General features: G+C 41.8%; 1 protein-coding gene across 13 annotated transcripts in view; it reads right to left on the minus strand.

Annotated features, from left to right (window-relative positions):
- Positions 1 to 23,949, minus strand: part of LOC138751919 (obscurin-like) — a 755,203-nt gene that overhangs the window by 715,656 nt on the left and 15,598 nt on the right. For all 13 annotated transcript variants that reach the window (XM_069914884.1, XM_069914878.1, XM_069914879.1 and 10 more), the window contains exons 3-4: positions 5,894 to 6,202; positions 4,360 to 4,626 (exon numbers count right to left, since the gene is read on the minus strand). In XM_069914884.1, coding sequence (XP_069770985.1) covers positions 4,360 to 4,626; positions 5,894 to 6,202 — 576 coding nt within the window. The remainder of the gene's footprint in view (positions 1 to 4,359; positions 4,627 to 5,893; positions 6,203 to 23,949) is intronic.

Below are 23,949 nucleotides of genomic sequence, written 5' to 3' on the forward strand. Positions count from 1 at the left end.
GGGTATATTGGGATCTGATGGTATTTCCACACAAGGTTCACTTTTAAGAAGATTTTTGCCCTGTGCAATTTGGCCGCAAAGTCTTGGATGTGTGGCACGGGGTAACGATCTGGTGTGGTGGCCTCGTAGAGATGGCGGTAGTTGCTCCACAGTTTCCAACATGGCCTTAGGCACCATGTGCATGGGGAGAAGCCCACTGGCTGTCTGACCGCCGTCCTATGCTAAGATCTTCCAGCTTCTTGAATTCCACCTTTGCTAGTTGAAGCTTCTCTGGAGGGAGTCGTCTTGCTCGTGCATGGAGTGGTGGGCCTTGGGTAATGTAATGGCCTTGAGCCAGGAACTCTGTGACGATCTTGGTGTACTCGTCTGTGGATTGCTGCATCAAGCTGAGGTGGTGAGCTAGGAGCCTGGTGTCCTTGAGGGGGACAGTGTGGAAAGTCTGTGCGTGGACCAGTCTCTGACCTTTCAGGTGAACTAGCAGGCTGTGTCCATACTGCCAACATGGACACCCATGAAAAGAAGCTGTGTCTCAAATATAGCTGGACCTCGCGTATGCCATAGGTCCTGATTGTGCTGCTGTTGGCAGCCTTCAGCATGGGGCCCACTTGTCTGTTTCTGGTATCCTGCCTTGACGGGGGTAGGACACTGACCTCTGCCCCCGTGTTCACGAGGAACAGCCATCCGGATTGGTGGTCCCTCACATACAGGAGGCTGTCTTGTTGGCCAGTCGTCGTGGTCATCAGCCTATTACAGCACTGTACCTCTAAAATTAAAAAAAAAGCTGCTCATCTAATTTCAGACATCATTTATATTTTGGTTATGTAAAATAGGTGCTTCAAAGAGATAGTATAGACATAGAACATCACAGCACAGTACAAGCACTTCAGCTCATGATGATGTGCTGACCTATATAAACACCCTCCCTAGCTCATATCCCTCTATTTTTCTTTCATCCATGTGTTTGTCAAGGAATCTCTTAAATGCCCTTGTTGTTCCAGCCTCCACCAACACCCCTGGCTATGCATTCCAGGAACCCAACTGTATGTGTAAAAAACATCCCTGATGTCTCCCCTGCATCTTTCTCCCTTCACATTGTTCAGATGCCCTCTGGTGTTTGCTACTCTTACCCTGGGGAAAAAAAGGAGCTGGCTGTCTACTTTATCTATGCATCTCATAATCTTGTAGACCTCAAAGTCACCTCCCATCCTTCTTCACTCCAAAGAGAAAAACTCTAGCTCTGCTAACCTTGCCTCATAAGACATATTTTCCAATCCAGGTAACATCCTGATAAATTTCCTTTGCACCCTCTCCACAGCTTCCACATTCTTCCTGTAATGAGGTGACCAGAATTAAACACAATATTCCAAGTGTGGTCCACTAGAGATTTATAGAGCTGCAACATTACCTCACGACTCCTGAACTCAATCCCTGACTAATGAAGCTTAGCATAATCGGAAAGATCGTGTTTCCGAGTGCATGTGTGCGCGCGCGCACACACACACACACACACACACACACACACACACACACACACACACACACACACACACACACACACACACACACACACATATAATTACAAACATACAAATTTGGAACAGAGGTCATCCACTCAATCTCTCAAGACTGTGCTGTTATTTAAGAAAAATCTTGGTTGCTCTGATATGTACCTTCCATCCACCCATTGTAGCCTTTCACCTCATATTTTATCAAACAAATGGTATCTACCTCTTCAATCAGTCACCTTTCATTCATCTATAGTTCAATGATTACGAGCCTGTCCAACCTTTCCTCAAAAGACAATCCATTCTAGGAATCAGAATTTCTTCTGAACTACATCTAACCTTTTACAAATTATGTAATTTGGATGAAGGCAGACTCTTTTAATAAAGAGGATCAATACTCTACAAAATACTCCAAGTGGCCTCACCAATGCCCTATATAAATGAAGCATAACCTCCCTACATTGCAACCCTGCTTGCAATGAGCCATAACATTCAACCGCTTTCTTAACTCCTGCTGTACCTGCACATGAGCCTTGTCTAAATTATTCAGTTGGACACCCATTCCTTCTTAAATCTCTCACCATTTAGGAAATTTCCTGCCAAAATGGGAAAATGCACATTTTCTCACTTTATACTCCATTTGACCTGTCACATATTCCTTTGGGAAATCAGGCCCAGGAGTTGAGGAGGAGCAATGGAGAGCGGGCAACAGGATCTGGAGGGCTGAACTCAAACTCAAGGACAATGAGAGCAAGCAGTAGTGGTTATGGCAGTGGCAGCACGGGGCATCGAATACATTGTCAGGATTGGGTACATCAGAGGAGAAGGGATGATCTTCAACCACTTGGTGTTTCTGAAGGGATTTTTTTTGATTTTTCTACTATTTTGCAAGATGCCTCTTGACAGTGGGGACCCTTTGCCGGTCGTCGACTGGCATGCAAAAGAAAGCTTTATTCTGCATCTTGGTCCACATGACAATAACAAACAAATCTAAATCTTAACTATATTCCGTCGTGCTTACCGTATTTGACGGCATACAAGATCCATGGGCATGTTACAGTTAAAAATTTGGACAAAACACGCAACTAAGATAATGGTAAAATCATTTGAATAATACCACTGTAATTAACAAGAGAAAACCTTTTGTAAGACCACAAGCTACAAGTAACTATCATAAACAAAAACACAATAAAAGTTTTGGGAAACATTCATCTTCAAAAACTATATATTCATCCGTATCATCACTACCAAATCGCCAAAACTCATCATCTACCTGTTGGAATCACTGTCTTCAAATAATGCATAGTCTTCAGTGCATTACTAATTCCTCACTTCTTAAAAGCCTTAACAATAATTCCAGCTCTTACATTTTCCCAAGATGTCTTCACCCACTCACTCACCTGTGTAATGGTGGGATGTTTTACTCTTCCTGTTTGTGTTGGTTCACGGTCTGATTCTGCAATCCATTAGTTCCAGTGTTTCCTCATGCTATTTTTAAACGGCTTATTTATACACACATCTAAAGGCTGCAATTGGCTCATCAGATCACCAGGAATGAAAACTATCTGGGCTTTGGGTTCTCTTGCCTTTTTTTTTAAAGTAAGTGGCTTCAGTTCTGTGTGCCTTGAACTGATCCCGGACCAGAAGTGCAGATTTTTTTAAGGCTGCTCAACAAAGGTTACATTTACCCTTTTTAGCAGTCTGTTGCCATTTTTCTTGCTTTTTCCATGCACATATCATTTTTACTGAAGGATGCACTCCAAAAACTTTAGCTGCCGCTCTATTACCGTGCTCCTTAGCAGACGTTATGACCTTTGGTTTGTATGCAATAGAGTAGCTTCAGCCTTTTCCTCTTGTTGCCATCTTGCGGACAAAAGCTTCTACTATGTTTGTATTTCAGGGCGCAACACAAGATGGCGGAACCAAAATGACACCTTTACATACAAGACCTGGGGGGGGGGGGGCTTTTTGGAGCAACTTTTTAGGAAAAAAAGGGGGTCATATGCCGTCAAGCATGTTGTTTCCTCTTCTTAACCTACTTTCATACCTCTCTTTGTTTCCTCAGTAAATTAAGCAGCCAGATCTTCAGTACACCTCTCTCATGAAACACTCTATTCCAAGCTCTGTCATGGAAGATTACCAGGCAGATAGAGGGAAAAAAATTCAAGGATATGCTCAAAATACCCTTGAAGATACGCAAAGCTCTGGGAACCCCAGTCCAAAGTAGAGAAGGACCATTAAGGATGGTAATAAGAATATCAAGGTCATATATTTGGAGCACTCAAAGGATAAAAGGTAGAAGATGCACACCACCTCACCAAATATCGACCTGCACCCCATCAATCACCTGCTGTTCCTTCTGTGGTTTAATAGTGGCCACATTGCCCTCAGTAACCCATAAAATCAGATGGAAACAAATCATCCGTGCTTCTGAGAAGATTTTAGATAATTACATCCTAATTAGTAGTAAAACACCAACTTCTAATTCAACATTCACATTTCCCAATAAATTATTTGAACTATATGCATATTTAACAAAGAGGCGAGATACATTTTATTGCCATCATTAACACATTCATAAATCCCAGTAGCTTTTAGGGTTTCACTGAACTTTCAACATTTAGCTTGGTTTTAAAGGTTGAAATTGAAGCATTCTATCTAACCTGACCTCCTTGCAATCTTTTATGCACGTGACATCCGCAGCTTTTCAGAAACCTCAACAGAAAACAGAGCTATATCTAGTTATAAAACAAATTAATCTCCATTTTCACTGAAGGAAACAATTTTATGAGCAAATAATATTAAAGGTATTTAAAAAACAAAATCAGTAGGAGCTATTTAACAGATTGCTCACCTTTCACTCTCAATTTTGCAGAGCTCTGAGCATTGCCAGCTACAAACTTCACTTCAGCTCCATTGTCCGAAGACTTCACTTGTTTCACAATTAAAGTGTGTATATTTTTAGCTCTCTCTACTATGTAATTCTTACTGTTTTGCACAGCTTTTCCATTTAAGAACCACATTCCAAGAGCGACAGAGGACAGTTCAATAATGAAAGTACCATCTTCGCCAGCTGAAGCTTCAACATTTTGCAATGGTTTCTCAATGGAAATTCTAGATACTAACAAAACAAAACACATTTAAATGACAGCCATGATAATGAAACCAACCAAGTCTAAATAATAAACAATACCTTAGAATCTTCAAGGTTGCTATACAAGTTGATAGAGTGGTTAATGGTGTTCATTACTGGAGGGATTGAGTTCAAGAGCCATGAGGTAACATTGCATAGAACAATACAGCACAGTACTGTACAGGCCCTTTGGCTCTTGATGTTGTGCAACCCATATATCCCTTCCAAAAAAATTAATCCCCTCCACCCTATATTTTTCAGTTCTATAAAACTCTGGTTAGATTACACTTGGAGTATTGCATGCAGTTCTGATTGCCTCATTATAGGAAGAATATAGAAATTTTAGAGCCAGCGTGGAGAAGCTTTACCAGGATGTTGCTTAGATCGACTGAGCTTGGGCTTATCTCTTTGAGATGATGAAGAAAGAGAGGAGACTTAATAGGAGTATGCAAGATTATGAGAGGCACAGATAGGGTGGACAGGCATGAACTTTTTCCCAGAGTGGCAATACCTGGATTTGTGAGGGTGCTGAAGGCACAAAGGGCTCCCAAAGAGCTCTGGATACTGAAGCTTTCCTCATCATGTCAGAGGTTTGGATCTGGGCTTAGGTTGCCAATGGTTTGAAGTAAACTAGAATCTTGTGCTCCTCCGAAGACTGCGGGAACAATGGAGGCAAATCCATGCACACTATGACTGTAGGAGGGAATTCTCTTTTGCTTCTCTTTCTCTGACTGTAAGGGCCGCTGAGCAATGCAAATGCCAATGGTGAATCTTTATCTGCCTTATGGCAATTTTGTGTAATATATTTATGTTTATCATATGACAATAAATAGTAATTCATCTGAATATCAAGTAGCAGAAGACATCTGTTTCAGGTGAGTGGAGGAAAGTTTAGGGGAAAACACAAGAGGTACTTTTTTTTTTAAAACACAAGTAGTGGTAGGTACCTGGAATGCATTGTCAAGGGTGTTGGTCGAAGTTGGTGTAATAGGGACATTTAAAAGACTCTTGGACAGGTGCATGGATGCATGAAAAGTAGAGCATTTTGGGTTAGATTGTAATGGAGTAGGTTTACATAGGTAAGCACAACATAATAGGCCAAAGGGCCTGCATGTGCTGTAATGTTCTGTGTTCTAATGACAACTTTTGTGTTATGGATTTTGTAGTTTATTTTTAGAATGAATTAAAGAAAACAACAGGAATAAATGACTGATAATTGAGAATATGCATGAACAAAGGGAAAGATAATACTCACCAATATAAAATGTCCCTGGGACTTCTAAGTACTCGCTCTGAGTAAAGTTGTTTACAGAACTAATTCTGAATTGATAAGTAGCTCCTTCTGGATCCAATCCACTCACTGTGAACTCTTGTGCCTCTATTTTTTCTGAAGTGTGGCACCGTGTCCAGGTATTGCTTTCTATTTTCTTTTTTTCCACTATATATCCAGTCACAGGGGCAAGTGGCACATCTTGAGGCAGTGACCAAGCCAAAGTTACAGCTGTTTCAGTTTTCTCTTTAACCACAGGGTTAACTGGGGGATGTGGTGGAATTTTCCGAGGAGCTGTGAAAAAGTTCAAAGATATTGCTTTGTCAAAAGAGTAGATGATCAAAAAAGTAGATTGAAAATAGACACAGATTTCAAATGTTCAAATTAAAATTATTGCAATAAACATCTACACTGGAAAGTTGCCCATTTTTTTGGGTAGTTCATATTAAACCTGCATAAACATGCATCTTAATAATAGATTTGATCACAACATAGCAAATAATTTCAAGCTACCTTGAAACAGAAGGGTTGAAAAAAATCACTTCAGATTGCAATATATTGAGTTTTTCTCAATACCAATAGTAGTGAAGAAAAAAAACAGCAATGACAAAATGCAAGAGTATGAATGCAGTCCATACATTAAATTGTCCTTAAGCATTTTTAAAGTAATTTTCTTGTTTTCATTGTGGATTGTGGAGGGTCATGTGACCTCTCTGGCTGGAGCCAAGTCGGAAGTCTCCTACCTGTCTATCAAGGGTTAGATGCAAGGCTGATGCATGATTGGCCCTGGCAGCTGACATGTGATTGGTCCTCCAGGTGCCAAACAATTGTTAGATCTACCCACAGGTGAGCCTGACACACAACTGGTCTTCGAAGTTAAACCACCGATTCTCTGTATACCGTGCCTGTGGGTGGTGGGTGGTGAACAATTTAAACCCTTATTTCTCGGTATACCGTGCCTGTGGGTTGTCTTTATTATTATGTGTGAGCGTATGCCCTTTTGTAAATTCCCCTGTTTGTAAATAAAGACCATTATTTGTTCATAACGTGCTCAGCCTTGATTCTCTTTGAACCTGTCAAACCTATACCGAACACAACATTGTTAGATCTTGTTCTGTGTTTAAAAGGCAATATCAAATTAGCTATGTGAATGCCAATGTAATTATACAGTATATCAGGCATTGTGCATAATTGGCAGTGAATCCAAGATTTTGAAATTTTGTATCTTTATTGGCCCAGTTCTTAAAAATCTACCTTAAGTTAAAGACAACATGGTCAGAGAGGCTGGATCACATGGTTCCTCCGAAACAGCAAAGTCATAGAGTTCTACAGCACAGAAGCAGGACCTTTGGCTAGTGCCATTTGCCTATGTTCAGCCCATACTACTTGAAACCTTTCCTATCTACGTTCCTGTTGACACATCTTTTGAACTTTACAATGGTTTCTACTTCTACAGGTTCCTTTGTGAAGAAGGTTCCCCCTAGATCTCATGTTTTCCCCCCTCACTTTAAATCTATGCCCTCAAATTTTAGATTCCTCTACCTTGGGAAAAGTCCATGACTATTTATCTTCTTCAAAGCCTCTCATGATTTTATAAACCTCCTTAACATTCTCTCCTCCAGGGTATAAAGTTCCAGCCTCTCCTTATAATTCAAGCCAACCAGTCCTGATAACTTCTTGTGAATCTTTTCTGCACCCTTTCCAGCTTCATGATTTCGGTCCTATAATGGTGTGACCAAAAATGCACACAATACTCCAAGTGTGGTCTCTCCCACACAGGGTCAGCGTCATTGGAGGGAGGGCATTTGTGGCCCATGCTCCCCGCCACCAAATGAGTTACTGTTTCCCCCCACCCCCCACCCCACAACCCGCAGACCAAGCCTTTGGCACCAAACTTTTGTGTTTTATTAATTAATTTATATTATATTAAAAACGAAAACCTTTTTGCTAAATGAAATGAAATAAAAACAAAAATAAGAAAAGAAAGAAATGCACCCTCTTGGTCATATTTGCACAAGTTCACATTTGGAGAAGTAGTATGATCATTGGTCCAGTGCTTGTTTCAGTGAAAGTAAGAAACTATCAAACTGCACTTTGAACAGAAATGGATATAAGAAAATGACCACACTTCTCTGCTTCTTCAAGGCCTCCTCCAACGGAAGAGGGAGCAAATCCGCTCAGCAAGGCCACAAAATAAAATCGATTGCCATTCGATTTGTAAATGAGGTCAGAGCGCCTGCTAACCATAGCAACAGCCGGCAAAGGAAATCCACAGATATTAACAGACATCATTTGGCAGAGCTAAATGAATTTGAACTCAACAGATAAAAGATTCTAAGCCAGGTATTTGATGGGGTTGCTCTGATGTCTGGGAAGCATGGAGGTGTCCAAAAGCTACTACAAGAGAAACTAGTCATGACATTACCTTAAGTACACTGTCTTAACCATCAGCTACACTTAGAGGTAGTACACATGTAGTGAACATTTTTAATGTGTAATGACCTCTACAAATGCTGCAAGGAGCCCACAATTCCTGTGCACTATAAGAATGTGCATCTTAAATGCCTTCTGGAAGAGAGATGGATGAGACATCTTGCCAATGACATAACACCACTTTTGACCAAGATTGACTCTGTGCTGACCTATGGCACAGAGATATGGATGGAGGCTGTGGGCCTGCTGCATGAGATAACAGAGCCCAGTTTCTCATTCATTGCCAAGTTAGTGCACACAGTTCTTGCCCTGTTGGACCCACCAAATAAGCTTCTACAGAGAGAGGACATTGACTTGATGACAGGTTTAAATATTGCGGCTAGTGCACCAACTTGTGTATGGAAACTCTGTTGTGACAAGGAATTTAAATAAGGTGTGCTACATGGCCACGAATGCCAACCAGGGCAAGCGCCAAGGGGGGGGGGCATCTGTGGGCATTGTTCCCCCCCCCATATGGTTGCAGCCATTGCTCACCGTCAGACCCGCCCCACCCCCTCTAGCATCACTAGTATGCATCAAGTATCACTAGCATCTAGCTTGACGCCTGGTTGCGACTCTCCACCCACTCCAGCCGCGTCACTAGCGTGCGTCATTCATCATTCGCATCTGAAGCTTGACGCCATAAAACCAGCGCTCTCATCACCTATATCAGAGGAGCAGATGATGTTAACAGCATCCCCCACCCTCCCCGCCCACCCCCCCAGCCCTGCTGAGTGAGTTTATCAGCATTGCACTTCCCCCCCCAACCCAAAATGCCCCTCTCTAGCTTTTATTCTGGTGCCGCCCCTGCTGCCAGCATATCACTGAGATCCGCAATCCCCAAACGAAGACGTAATCGAACACGAATTTTCATGAGTATGTCATTATGGGAACTACAGGACACAGGGATAATGACAAAAAAGAACTTTAGAGACTGTACTACAACACTATTGATTGGAGGAATGGATCACAGATTCAGTGAGCACAACTCAACAGTTGGCTAGTGCACTGAATCCAGAAAGTGATACATCTCTTGATGTAAAGGCTGTGAAGCATATTATGGACCTGTCACAATCACCTATAATTGAGAAAGAGTACAAAGTTGCTAAGCAGCTTCTCAGCTCTCAAAAACAATCACAGCCAATTGAAGGGAATTAGACTATGCAGCACATCCTATGCAAAGGACCACTCACATCTGATCAGAATGCCCTGTGTACTGACTAATGTTAAATATGCCTTAACATTTGGCACCTCCAAAACAATGTGTGAGAATTCATTCTCCACTCTGAGAAACATATTTTCAAACCACAGATGCACAATGCTCCACAAAAGAAAGGCCCAGTTCATTCAGCTAGAGTTTAAGAGAGACAACCTGAAAATGCACAACTGAGTGGAAGGACACCATTCTTAGGAGATTCAGCACCAACACTCACTGCCAGCAACTCTTTTAAAGGCAATCCATGCTTTTAATTCAGTTTATGATGCCAGCCTTGGTTTTCATTATTACACAAAATGTTGAATGATCTTTGGGACTGTCTGCATTTATTCGGTAAGAGTCTATTTCAAATGATGTTCTAATGAGAGAGACTTTTCAGCATGTTTTTAAATTGCAACTGGGTTGGTGTTGTAGTGGGCAGAGCGACCGTGCAGTTAGATGGGCTGAATCGCTGCCCCAGTCATCCGACACAAGATGGCGCGGGCCCCCTTCCCTTCTAATGAGAAGCCCATAGTTGGCTTTGCCTGGGGGATGGCACCATTTTCTGGTTGTGCACCGCTGGACAGGTTGTGATGCTGTGACACACTGACGTCACTCCCCAGGATCTGCGCGTTCCTCACAGGAAGTGGGCAGTCCCCTCGAGTAACACAAGGAATTCAAAATAAAGTTCAGCTACTGGTTCACCCTTGTGCTGTGTGGACGTCTCTCATTTCAGTAGCACTGTTGTTAGCAGATGCTAAAGTGGTGACCTGGATGGTTCCAATGTCTATGGAATCCATCTCGAATTCTAAAAAATGCAGGATACTACTACTGCTACAGTTGTAACGGCTGCAACCAACACCATGGGCGTGCGTTTGCCACCCTTGTGGACAAATCAGCCCAGGAGTTGGTTATAGATGGCCAAGTCACAGTTCCAGATCAGAGACATTGTCTCAGAGGTCACTAAATTCTGGCACGTCATCAGCACCCTGGATGCCGCTACCTCACCAAAAGTAAGCTCCTTCATCTAAAATCCTCCTATGGAGCGTAAGTACGAACAATTCTGGTATTTCCTCCTCGATTCCCTGGAACTCACCCAGCACAAGAGAGCTATCCACATCCTGAATATGCAAGGCCTGGGTTTTCAATTGGAAGTGTACAATTGTATCCATGGGCAAGCCCTACTCATGGCAGATTTACTCCAGATACATGAGCTCCTGATAGATATGAACAAATGCCATTTTACCAATGCTACCACATTCCAGACATAACCCCCCCCATTGCTCAAGGGGAACGTTCCTTTCTACCATCAGGAATCCATGCTCTGGACCATATTGAATATGCCCACCTACTGGCCAAGTATCCGTCCCTGTTGGCGCCCAACTTCCACAACGCTAAACCGAGCCTCCAGTGTAAGCATGAGCATGGCACCTCCTGCAGGACAAACTCCTCCAAGCCAAGACCGTGTTTACTGGCATGGGGGAGTGAGTATCATCCGCCATTCAAACAGCCCCTGGGTATCCCCACTGCATATGGTCCAGAAGAACTCTGGCAGTTGTCATCTGTGGGGTGACTACACTGTCCCAGACATACCCCATCCATCATGGGCCAGGATTTTGCCACAAGGTTGCAGGGGTGCCGGATTTTTCCAAGGTGGACCTTGTCAAAGGGTACTATCAGATTCCAGTGCATCGTAACAATGTCCCAAAAACAACCATTATTACACCTTTTGGGCTTTTCTGGTTCCTTCAGATGCCTTTTGGACTGAAGAATGCAGCCCAGATGTTTCAGCATCTCATGGACATGGTTGGCAGGGTCCTCGATTTCATCTTTGTCTACCTGGATAACATTCTCATCGCCAGCCCTGACGCCAGCACACATAGGATACTCCTGACTCGTCTTTTCGACAGGATGCAGGAATTTGGACAGTTTGGCCCCGAACAATCGATTTCCTGGAACACCGTATCACCCGAGAGGGGACCACACCACTGCCGGATAAGGTGAAAGCCATCCAATCTTTCCCCAGGCTGAACACAATCAAAGACCTACAGGAATTCCAAGGGATAGTAAAGTTTTATCATAATTTTTTCCCAGGAGCAGCCACCCTCATGCAATCCCTATTCAACCTCGTCAAATTCTGTGACAAAGTGCTCCAGTGGACACGCAAGACCATTGAAGCATTCCAGGCAACTAAATTGGCACTCATGGAGGCCACATCTTTGGCCCATCCAGATTCTTCCTCCCACATCTCCCCCCCCCCCCCCACCCCCCAGCCCTTACCACAAACACATTGAACAGAGCAGTCGGTGCAGTACTGAAGCAATGGGTTGATGAACGGTGGCACCCCCTGGTTTTCTTCAGCAAACATCTTCGAACACCAGAACTCAAATACAGCATGTTCAACCATGAGCTGTTGGCTCAGTACCCGACAATGTGACATTTCCGGAACAAGTTAGAAGGAAGGATTTTCATCACCTACACAAACCACAAACCACCAATGCATTTAACAAGGTCTTGGACCCATGGTCAACAACGACACCTCTCCTACATTTCAGAGTATACAACGGGCATTCGCTACATCGCAGGCAAATCCAACATGGTGGCTGATGTGCTGTCCAGACTGGCCATCGCTGCTACATCAGGAGGACTCAATGTTGCTCAGTTGTCCAAAGACCAAGCAGAGGATGCGGACGTCCAGACCTACAGGACCGCCATCACCAGCCTGAAGGTTAGCGATTTCTATCCTTTACCGGGGAGCTTAACTTTACTATGTGACATTTCCACAGGCTTCCCCAGACCCATCCTACCCACAACCTGGCGACGATGGGTGTTCGACCAAATTCGCAGCCTGTCACATCCTTCCATAAGTCCACAGTCCACCTGCTGCCTGACAAGTTTGTGTGGCATAGCCTTTGTCATGATGCAACCCTGTGGGCTAAGACTTGTTTGGATTGCCAACGCACCAAAGTGCACAGACACACCAAGGCCCCGCTCCAGAGTTTCAACCTGGCACAGCGCCATTTGACCATGTGCATGTGCATGTAAACATCGTTGGCCTGCTCCCCACGAGCCAAGGTATGCAGTATTTATTCACAGTAATCGACTCTTTTACCCATTTGCTGAAAGCAATACCCCTACCCATCTGTTGCACAGAGACTTGCGCCAGAGCTTTCTTGTCCACTTGGGTCGCATGTTTTGGAGTCCCAACCCACATCACCTCAGACCGAGGGGTCCAGTTCACATCCTCGCTCAGTTCTAGCCAAGTTCTGCAGCAGCCAGTTACACCACACCACAACCTACCATCCTCAGGTAAACAGTCTTGTCGAACATTTCCACCTCCACCTGAAAGCAGCCCTGAAAGCTCAACTGCAAGGCCTGAACTAGACAAACTTCCATGGATGCTGTTAAGAATTCACACAGCACCAAAAGAAGACCTACCAGCATCATCAGCAGAGATGATGTACAGCTCCCCACTTAACATCCCAGGGGAAATTCACTTCAAAACCCCCCCCCCCCACACCCCCAAACCAGTGCTCTTGTTATCCTCCACCAAATGAGGGAATAAACGGGTTAACAGAAACCTCCGCTACCTTCCTGACATGGCTCTCCACCTTGCCATGTCCTGACAAACCTGCAGTCCACGGAATTAATTTTCGTTCAAAGAGGACAGGAAGGGACACCCCTACAATGCCCCTACAAGGTGTTGCAGCGCAACAGTGTCGTTTTCACCTTGGACATTGCTGGGATAGATTTACCATTGACTGCCTCAAGGCAGAGCACTTGGACTCAGGCCAGCCCGCCCTGGATCCCCAGATCAGTCACAGAGGCTGCCAGCCCAAAGACGGTACAGTGACTTGCTCAAAGGGCAGCAGCGATTCTGCGGGGTGCGATGTAGCGGGCCGAGCGACCACAAAGTTAGACGGGCTGAATCGTCACCTTAGTCGTCTGACACAAGATGGTGCAGGCCCCCCTTCCCTTTCTAGGAAAGCCCACGGTTGGCAACACACGTTGCCCGGGGAACAGAGCCGCTTCCTGGTTGCATGTTGCTGGACAGGAAGTGCCGTCGCGATGCGCTGACATCACTCCCCAAGGCTGGCTCGCCCCTCACAGTAACCTCAAGCAGCACGAGGAATTCAAAATAAAGTTCAGTTACTGGTTCACCCTCGTGCTATGTGGATGTCTCTCATTTTGGTAGCGCTGCCGTTAGCAGAATCTACAGTGTGTTGGTTTTGATGGCAAACTCTTATTATCAAGCATTTGCATCACAGATGACAGTTTGTCCCCCCCCCCCCCCATGGTTACCCTAATGCCCCTGATTAGATTGTTTGGATGCTAACTCTGCTCCAACATCTTGTACAGTTTCAACATGTCATTTCTGTTCCTGTACTCAATGCTCTGACTGATGAACCAAGCAGCCCAAATGCTTTCTTAACCATCACTTCCATGGAATTATGTACCTGTATCCCCAGGTCTCTTTTTTCTATAATACTCCCGTGGACTCACTATTCACCTTGTCGATCCTGGTTTAACCTACCAAAGTGCAACAACTCATATTTGTCAGAGTTAAATTGAGTATTTAAGGCAGAGAGCTTATTGATTTGCAAAGACCCTGAGGTGGTTGGTCACATGACTTGCTGTTTATTCTACATCAGAGGGCAAACTCCTACAAGGCAGATTCTCAGTCTTTTCAACTGTAAGTACAGCTGAAAATACTGCAGTTTGCTCCCCAAAAAAGTTTGGGTTTTATAGCAATCAATAAACACCAACTAGCTCAGTTAACAGTTATTGTATATTCCTAAATGCCCTTCAGTAGGTGGCTTTATTGACTAATGCTTCTATAAAGAGGTGGGATTTAGACTAGTAATGAAACAAGAATGGATATATGCTTCTGATGCACAATCAATTACACAAAGCCTGAAGTTGCCAAGACTGAAGGCTTTTATTTACAAGAGATGGACAGCATCCCTATGCTGGTCGCTCACACTGACCCAGACTCGAACTGGGGGCAGGGTTGTGACTTGAAAGCCTTTGTGGGGAAGAAAGGGGAGGAGTCACAAGCCGGCCAGTGAGAGCAGAGTCAACCAGGAAAGATCATAACATTTACATATGGCATGCAACTATATACCATAGTGGTTTCATCACAGCTTCCAAGTCAGAATTGTACATGACTTGGAGTTAACCAAGTGGTGTCCCAATGTGTTGCATCAGATTGAATGCCTTACTTGATAATAACAGTAGAATGAGGCATTGTCAGGCACTGAGGTTATAGATCATAGTCGAGTATATTTCTATTGTCACTAATGGTCCAAAATGCCTCATTGATGCCCAATTTTGAATTGCTAGATGTTTGAATGCAGTTTGCTGATCTAGGAGAATCATGCGATTTTCCAAGCAGAAAGAAAAAAAAACAGGCTTTTCTCAGAGAGAGAGAATAATTCATTTCTACAGTTCTGCAGCAGCTGGGACTGGAACAGGACAAGCTGGCAAGTGTGAGGAAATAAAACATTTTGAAGACAGTTTGTGAGTTCTTAGTTCACCCTGGTCTAAGCCCTTATGGTCTATACAAGAGGAGATGGCTTGAAATAAGGAATTAAAAAGGAACTCTGTGGTGACCTGAAAAAAAGGTTACCATCTGGAAAACCCTGATTTGGCAAGTTTCTTCAGCAAGACAATGATCGGAAGGAATCAGTTGTGGGTGTCCAATGAGCAACAAATCTCTCTCTGAAAACCAACAAGAACCTTCCTGAGCAGTAACCATTTACCTTTCAAGCACCAAAACCTGGTGAACTTTATAAATGTTCAATTCTGTGCACAGTACAAGAATTGCCTGCATCCAGTAAACTTGGAGGAATGAGAAGTGAGATTAGACTGTGAATCAAAGAACTTTTCTGAACTTAAATACACATTACATACACGTGCGCTTAGAATTAGAAGGGGGCTAAATTAGGTTAAAGTGTGATCCTGTTTCCATATTTAAAGATAATTAAAAGCAACTTTTGTTTAAGTAACCATTTGTCCTTGTGAATTTCTATTGCTGCTGGGTTTTGGGGTCCTCTGGGCCCATAACAGTAGAAAGAGAAACCAGAAATCAGGTTGAAGACATGGGGGGCGTGGCAAGATGGCGTAGGGAACAGACGTGCCTTCCAGACCTCTCCTGACTCTGATTTATTGTTTTGTCTTTAAGTGCCCGTTAAAGTTCTTTTAAAAGTTTATAAATAATAAGAGGTGTTGGATTAGTGCCTAATGGTTTATATGCAAAAAAAGAGGTAAAAGAAAACATCAACAGACTGTTAAAAAACTACATTTTCCGAAATTGTCTGCGCCTACTTGTTTACAAGAAGCCAGGACTCAGCGTAGAATGGATCCAGAGGAGGACGTGCAGAGTTCGGCATTGAAGCTCCGTTTTAAGCCGGTGAAGCTCTTTGAAGGTCGCATTCAACAGCTTTCGGACCAAGGAGCTGGACGGGTGCCAGTATTTCACACAACGGCCACTGTGAGTGCTGTTACTCAGTCTTTGACAGTTGAATCAGCTGGGGCGCCACCAGCTGGAGAGTTAAAGAGCTGTCATTCGACTGCTACAGTGGTGGCGCTGCAAAATGCATCTTCAATTACAACGGTTTTTCCAGACATCGATTCAGTGAAGATGATTAAAGAGATTTTGCTTAAAGATAACTCTGATCTTCAGTCTCCTGGCATTGCCAGGACTTTGAGAGGGACTTTTATACGAAGTCAAACTGCTAGAAAAGATACTAAATTAAGGGAAGGGACAGAAGATCCCATGGTCTCTAAGGAACAGCAAGACCCCATTATGCCTGAATTTACTTCTGTTGAAATGTCTGTTAAGGATCTTGAAGATAAGATATATTCTGTATCGAGTCACTTAGCTAATTTTGTGAACCTGTTTATTTCCAAGATTAATGCGATGGCGGAAGTCATTAATGGAGCTTTTAAGCTTGAAACCATTGAAAGATTTGAAATGTGTGATCAAGGTTTAGTTGATGCACAGGATCAACTGCAAGATGAAAATAGAATAATTGAAACATTGCAGATCCAAAATAAAAATTTAGCAAAAAAGGTTGATTATTTGGAGAATCAATCTAGATGGAACAACGTGAAAATTGTTGGTTTGCCAGAAGGCATAGAAGGACCAGATCCAAGAAAATTTTTTACTGAATGGATTCCATGAGTGTTAGGACAGGATAAATTCCCTGAAGTTTTAATACTGGAACGTGCTTATAGAGTTTTAAGAAGAAAATCTTTTTCAGGACAGAATCCAAGATCTGTTTTGATCCGTTGTTTAAACTATTGTGACAGAGATACAATTTTACGTATGGTTACTAGAAATGCCCAGCAAAATAGATCTCCTTTGATGGTTCAGAATAATCCTGTTTTCTTCTATCAAGATTGGAGTCAAGAAATTATGTTTCAACGACACGAATTTAACTCTGGGAAAGACGCGAATTTAACTCTGGGAAAGAACGGTTGTGGAAAAAAAGACATAAGGCAACATTCAGGTATTCTGAAGATTTTTTAGGATGGAAATTAGCTAAAGTTCTTTGACAATCCTAAAGAGGTTATGGACTTTGCTCAGTCTCTACCAATCATGCAGTTTCAGGAACGATGTAGTCCTTCAAGGTCTCCAAAGAGAGTAGAGATGTAAGGTGGGATCCAGATTTTTAAAAGAAATGGAAGCAATGGTGACCGAAGTGGTAACGTTGATTTAAAAAAATAAATCTTTTATCTTTTTTTTTTGAGAAGAGTTTTTGAGAAGTTGATTTAAAAAAATAAATCTTTTATCTTTTTTTTTGAGAAGAGTTTAAATATTTAAATAATGATGATAGTTTAATGAAATGGGAGTTGGGAGAGGGAACTAGTTTCCAGAAGTCATCAGCTACCTGTGAGTTATCTCACACCCAATATTTTGGGGGAGTTACCGCTTTGGGCGGTTTAAACAGGAGGAGGTAGTTGTGACCTCCGACCTGTTTTTTTTTAAATTTTGGGTTAAGAAGTGAAAGTTTTTTTTATTATTTTTTTTAAATAAATAATTTTTTTTTAACTCTTTGTTTTCTGATTGTAATTGAGAGGGAATTAGGAGGTTTTTTTTCTCTCCTTTTTTTCTCTTTTTTCTTTCTTTTTTAAGAGGATGATGTCACAGAAGATAATAAGTCAAAAATTGAGGATGTTGAATTAGATGAAGAGGAAGATGAGGGGAAAGGTGATAAGAAGAAAAAGAAGAAAATTTAGTACAAATACATTGAGGGAGAAGAGTTTAATAAAATTAAGTTAATTTCGATAGAGAATTTTGAAGATGTTATAAATGAAGAATATGGAGAATTTTATAAGAGTTTGAACTTTTTTTTCTTTTCTTTTATATAAGGGGAGGGGGAGGGAATAAAAAGTTTATCTGATTGTTTTTCTAAGGGATGTTTTTGTTGTCTCGATGACTTATAAGGGAAACTTGGTATTAATGGAAATTCTGTATTTATGTATTATTAATTATGATTTTTTGTATAACAGATATGTGGTTGATATATCATTTTAATATTTGAACTTAGTTTTAAAGAGGATTTCATTTGTTAAATACATGTATTATGTTTGATTTAAATATATGTTTAAGGGTATTATTTTAGTATTGATATTTTTTGTTGTTAGTAATTTTTTTGTGGTTGTTAAGTTTTATCCTTTTTTTTGTAAGTGGGGTTTTTTCTATTTTATTTACAACATTGTTAATTAATTCTTCACTCTTTATTTTGGGGGAGGGTTAGACTAATTTTAAATTAGATGATTAATGTTGTGTTATAATTATTGGGGGGGTTAATTTGTGTAGTTTAATGATGTAGAATTCTAATTTTTATTATCTTATTTTTTATTATTTCTTTAAATGTAATTTTTAATTTATTCATGTCATAAAATTTTAAATAAAGTTTAAAAAAAAGACATTTCATCAGAACTGAGAGAGAAAGAACTAACTTTAACTTTAAATGTTAGCTGGTTTCTCCTTCCACAGATTCTGCTTGACTGATTTTTCAACTTATTTTTGAACTCAAGGTTAAGTTGATACAATAAAGAGCAGCAAATGATTTTCATATGCCTCAATCTTATGTACATACAGCAGTTGGAAGAAATTCCTGCTCATTTAAATACAATGGACAATATTTTTCAAGATTTTCTTCCTTATAAAAGTGGGGATTTTGATAGACAACTTCAAGCTAAACACAAAGATTATTTCACATTTGCAGTATCACGTAGGAGGTTAGAGTAACATTAAATTAACTTTTATTGAATTTAACATTTGATCAAATAATGATGCTGAGCCAAGCTATCAGGTTGACTGCACATATTGCACAACAAATGTGAGGAGCCCAGGTTTTCTCTTGGTCAACAAGACAAAGTAGAGCTTATAAGTTTTTTAATAAGTGACATCACGCTGTGTATTTGAGCCAAGCGTATACTCACCACAAACCTAACGGAATGCATCACAGATGCTGTGACATTGGTGAGACATTTCGGCTATATTGAATCTTCCTGAATAAATTCTATTGTTAAGTACATTCATTATGCTATTGCTGAAGAACAGGTGTATCAAAATGTGTTCAATCTGTATATGTGAGCTGCTTTTATAGCCTGTCAGCATCTATCCTGACTAAGTAGGCCCAGGCCTAAGACAACATTTGCAGAGCACCTGCACTGGGAACATGCCCAAGCATGCTTGGACTGACCAAATATGGCAGGAAATCACAAAAATTGGTTGCATCTAAAAAAAAAGTACATGATAGGAATATTTTAACGTGAATTTTGTGATCAGCAGCCCAAAATCCATGAAGTACACCCAAAAGTGTTCAGGAAGCAAAATCTTTGTTGTCCAGTGATACAGGTATTGGAAAAATATGATAACACAACAGTTGGGGAGAAGGTGAGAAAAATGATGACAAAGAATGAAACCAAATGAGGACATTCCCACCAAGCTCTAAAAGGAGTTCAGTAAAAAGAACAGGAAGTGGGCCTATAAATAAGAAAAGCCATCCAGGTATACGGGAAACAAACAAAGGAAAGATTTAAGCTTGGCATTTGGGAAAGGGGGAACATTAAGGCAAATTTGACTTTAAAGGTTAATCTAGTGCTTGGAATGGAACCACCAAGTGTAGCTTTGCATCTCAGAAAATTGCAAAATAACTGTCACATAATTGAATACATTTATGAAATACAGATTAGTGCTTTGATTGTCATGTGGAAACATGTTTTTATGGTTGTTGCAAATGTCAAGTGAGACTTGTCACCAACATTTGGACATGTGGACTGGTTGTAAATAGTAACATGGTATTTAGAAGACTTAGCAAGCATATAGTGATAAGATTTCAGACTGCTTCCAGATACACTGAACTATTCTCCCTGAGCTATCAGTACTGCCAAATCAAATCACTTCTTGATCAAGCACATCCATTTGTTGGCATCAAAGCAGTGAATTTAGAAATTTTATAGAATTATTTCCTTGGAGCACAGGTGGTTGTGAAGCAATTTGACAGAAATGTTCATGAAAAGGCTAAACAGAGTGGGAGAGAAGAGAGACACAAGAGACAGCAGATGCAGGAATCTAGAGCAAAAATCAAACTGCTGGAAGAAATTAGGGTTTGAGGAGCTACTGTGGAAGGAGAAAGAAATTGTTGACGTTTTGGTTCAAGATTGTGTCAGGACTATGAGTTGAGAGAGAAGATAACCCGTAAATCTAGTGCCGTTGGCAGAATAGATAAGAACCATAGGATATTGGCAGGGGAATGGGGCCCTAATTGGTTTATAAAATTGTGAGAGGTATTGATAGAATAGACAGTATGTAGAGAACACATTTTTAAGATGGGGGGTGGGGGAGAGAAGGAAAATCTGAAGGAGATGTATGGGACAGATGCAAGGAACAAACTTCCAAGGGTAAAGGAAGATTTGCTAGTTCTGCTCTTAGAGGTTTAAATGAATGAGGTAGGGGGATAGGAACCACAGCACCAGCACGAATGGTGGAGTGGTTGCAGAAGAAAATGCTGTTAAGCTTGCAGACAATGACAGAAAAAGAAAGGTTGAGCATGGTGGGAATAATGTTCTGAGTTGCATTAGATTGACAAGGTCTCGAGAGTTGGTATTCAAGGATTATATTCTGAATAGCTGCGAGTTGCTAGAGGTGTTCCACAGGGATCAGTGTTGGGGCCACTTCATTTTATGTTGTATATTAATTATTTGAATAATGGAATGAATCCCTTTGTTGCCAAGTTAGCAGATGATATGAATGTAGGTGGAGGAACAGATAATGTAGAGGAGGCTGCAGAAGGACTTAGATTAGAAAATGGGCAGAGAAGTGGCAAATGAAATATGTTGGAAAGTATACGTCATGCACTTCGGTAGAAAAAAGTAAACAGGCAGACTATTTTTAAAATGGGGAGAAGATTAAAAATACCCGGTTGCCATGGGACCTGGGTGTCCTTGTGCAGGATTGCCTGAAGGCAAAGTTATATGTTCAGATGCCAATGAAGATTGGCATTCATTTCAAGAGAAACAGAATACAAGAGCAGGGATGTGATGTTCAGGCTTTATAAGGCACTGGTGAGACCTCATTTGGAGTATAGTGAGCAGTTTTGGGCTCTCTTTAAGAAAAGATGTGCTGAGGTTGGAGAAGGTTCAAAGGAGGTTCACTTGGTGATTCTGGTAATGAAAGTGTTATCATAAAGGAGTGTATCACAATAGGCAGATTAAGAAATTCCAGGTTCCAGAACAGGAGACTAGAACCTACAGCTGGAAGAAATTCTGGTAAGCCCAGGGGAGCTCAAACTCCTGTGTGACGCATCTACAGGTCATCCTCGCCTAATCGTTCTGGTGGCCTGGAGGTGGCAGATATTTGATGCAGTACATGGGTTGTACATCCATCGATCAGAATGATTGTCTGGATGGTAGCCAACAGATTTGTGTGGCATGGCCTTTGAAAATAGGTAAGCAATTGGGTGAAGACATGCACTCATTGCCAGACATCCAAAGTCCAGCAACACAAAAAAGCCCCACTACAATCTTTTGTGCCGACGTATTGGAGGTTTGACATGGATATTGTAGGCCCCGACAGTGTCACATGGTTCCCTTTTTCTTCTTAATGTAGTGAATTGGGCCACGCAGTGGCCAGAGACAGTTCCACTGGCAGACATGACTATCGGTATCTGTGCCAGGGCCCTCATTTCCATCTGGGTAGCACATTTCGGTCTGCCGGAACACATCACATGTGAGAGGGGTGCCCAATTTACGTTAAGCCTGTGGTCAGCAATGGCCACCCTGCTTGGAATCATGTGGCACCACACAACTGCGTACTGCCCTCAATCCAACAAACTAGTAGAAAGGTTCCACAGGCATTTGAAATCGGTCTTTATGGCGCATCTGCAGGGACCCTAACTGGGTTGATGAATTGCCAAGGGTACTCTTGGGCATATGAATGGCACCTAAGGACAATATAGGTGCCATCAGCAGAGCTGGTCTACAGTGCACCCCTGATGGTTCTAGGAGACTCACAAGGATAGGAGGAAACGCCCGCAGTGGCTCGAAGCAAGCTCCATAAGAGGCTCGGTTCTTTAGTGCCCATACTGACATTTCAACATGGTCAGGCCAGGACCTATATACCCAAGAACTTGCAGGACTGCAAATAAGTTTTTGTACAGAAATGTGCACACTGAGCACCATTCCAGCATCTGTATGAGGGTCTTTTCGAGGTACTAAGGTGCAATGGTTTGACTTATATTTGGACATCAGAGGTAAAGAGGAAGTTTTTTCAATTGACTGCCTCAAACCTGCCCGTCTAGATCTGGACGGACCAGTCATGGTTCAGGAGCCTCAGCAGAGAGGAAGGCTGCCCAAACAAAAAAAATAGACTTTGGGGTCCGCAACGAGATTGCTGGTTTGGAGCGGGGGGGGAGGGGTGGTGGTGATCCACTTATCAGCAAGTGAACTGGCTCCCAAAATAGCAGATGTGCTGTGGAAAACGCAGGAAATTGAGCTGCATCCAACACAGTCTTCACTGACTCCACAGCATGTAAATCGACTTCCCCAAATATACATCAACTCATCAACTCAGTATACAGAATACTTCACTACAATATCACTCATTCCCACTAACAAAATTGTAATTAAGGTTTTTGTATTGCTCTCTGGTTCTTGTCTTTCTGTCTTGACAGCGGGGACGAACAATCACACAACTAGAAAGGCATGCATGAGAAGCGAATGCAAGGGGATGATTTTAATCTTGCTACCATACTGCCATTAATTTCAATATAATTATGGAAAAGGTCCTCAGGTTAAGGCTCTAAATTGGAGAAAGACCAATTTTGATGGCATTAGAAAGAATCTGGCAACAATAAATTGGGACAGCTGGTTTCTAGCACAGGTGCATCTTTTAAGTAGGACACAATCAAGCGTGAAATTTTGAGAGAACAGAGTTTGTATGTTCCTATCAGAATTAAATGCCAAGACTAACAGTAAAAGAAGCCTTGGTTTTCAAGAGATATTGAGGCCCAAGTAAAGAAGAAGATGCATAGCAGGTACAGGCAGCAAGGAATAAATGAATTTCTTGAGGAATACAAGAAATGCAAGTGGGCCTGACATCAGCAGGAATTGATTGGAGATAGTTAATATGGCTTTATACATGGTAATTCTGTCTCACCCATCAGAGAATTTTTAGGAGGTTACCAGGAAAGTTGATGAAGGCACTGGATGCTGTCTACATGGACTTTAGTAAGCCCACATGGGAGGTTGGTCAAGAAAGTTTAGTCGCTCGGTAATCAGGAAGAGGTAGTAAAATGGATTAGACATTGGCTTTGCAGGAGAGCAGAGAGTAATAGTAGATGATTGCCTCTCTAATTAGAGGCCTATACACCTCAGGGATAGGTGCTGAGTCCTTTGTGGTTTGTCATCTATCTCAACGATCTGGATGATAGTCTGAAAATTAGATCAGCAAATTTGCAGATGTCACTAAAATTGGCAGTGTACTGGACAACATGGAAAACTTTCAAAAGGTTGCAACATGATATGGACCAGCTGGACAAATTGGCTGCAAAACAGGAGATGGAATTTATCATGGGTAAGTGTGAAATGTCACACTTCGGGAGAACAAATCTGGGTAGGAGTTACATGGTAACCAGGACTAGAGGAGCTGAGTTACAGGGAAAGGTTTAATAGGTGAGAATTTTATTCCCAGAAATGTCAGAGAATGAAAGGAGATTTGATGTATAAAAGTTTGAGGTAACACACAGGATTCTGTTGACACCGTGCTTAAGTTAAAAATCACACAAATGCTGGAGAAACTCAGCAGGTCAAACAGTGCCTTTATGTAGCAACGGTAAAGATACATCACCTACGTTTC

Source organism: Narcine bancroftii, chromosome 1 (assembly GCF_036971445.1).
Source record: "Narcine bancroftii isolate sNarBan1 chromosome 1, sNarBan1.hap1, whole genome shotgun sequence".
Taxonomy (NCBI): Eukaryota; Metazoa; Chordata; class Chondrichthyes; order Torpediniformes; family Narcinidae; genus Narcine; species Narcine bancroftii.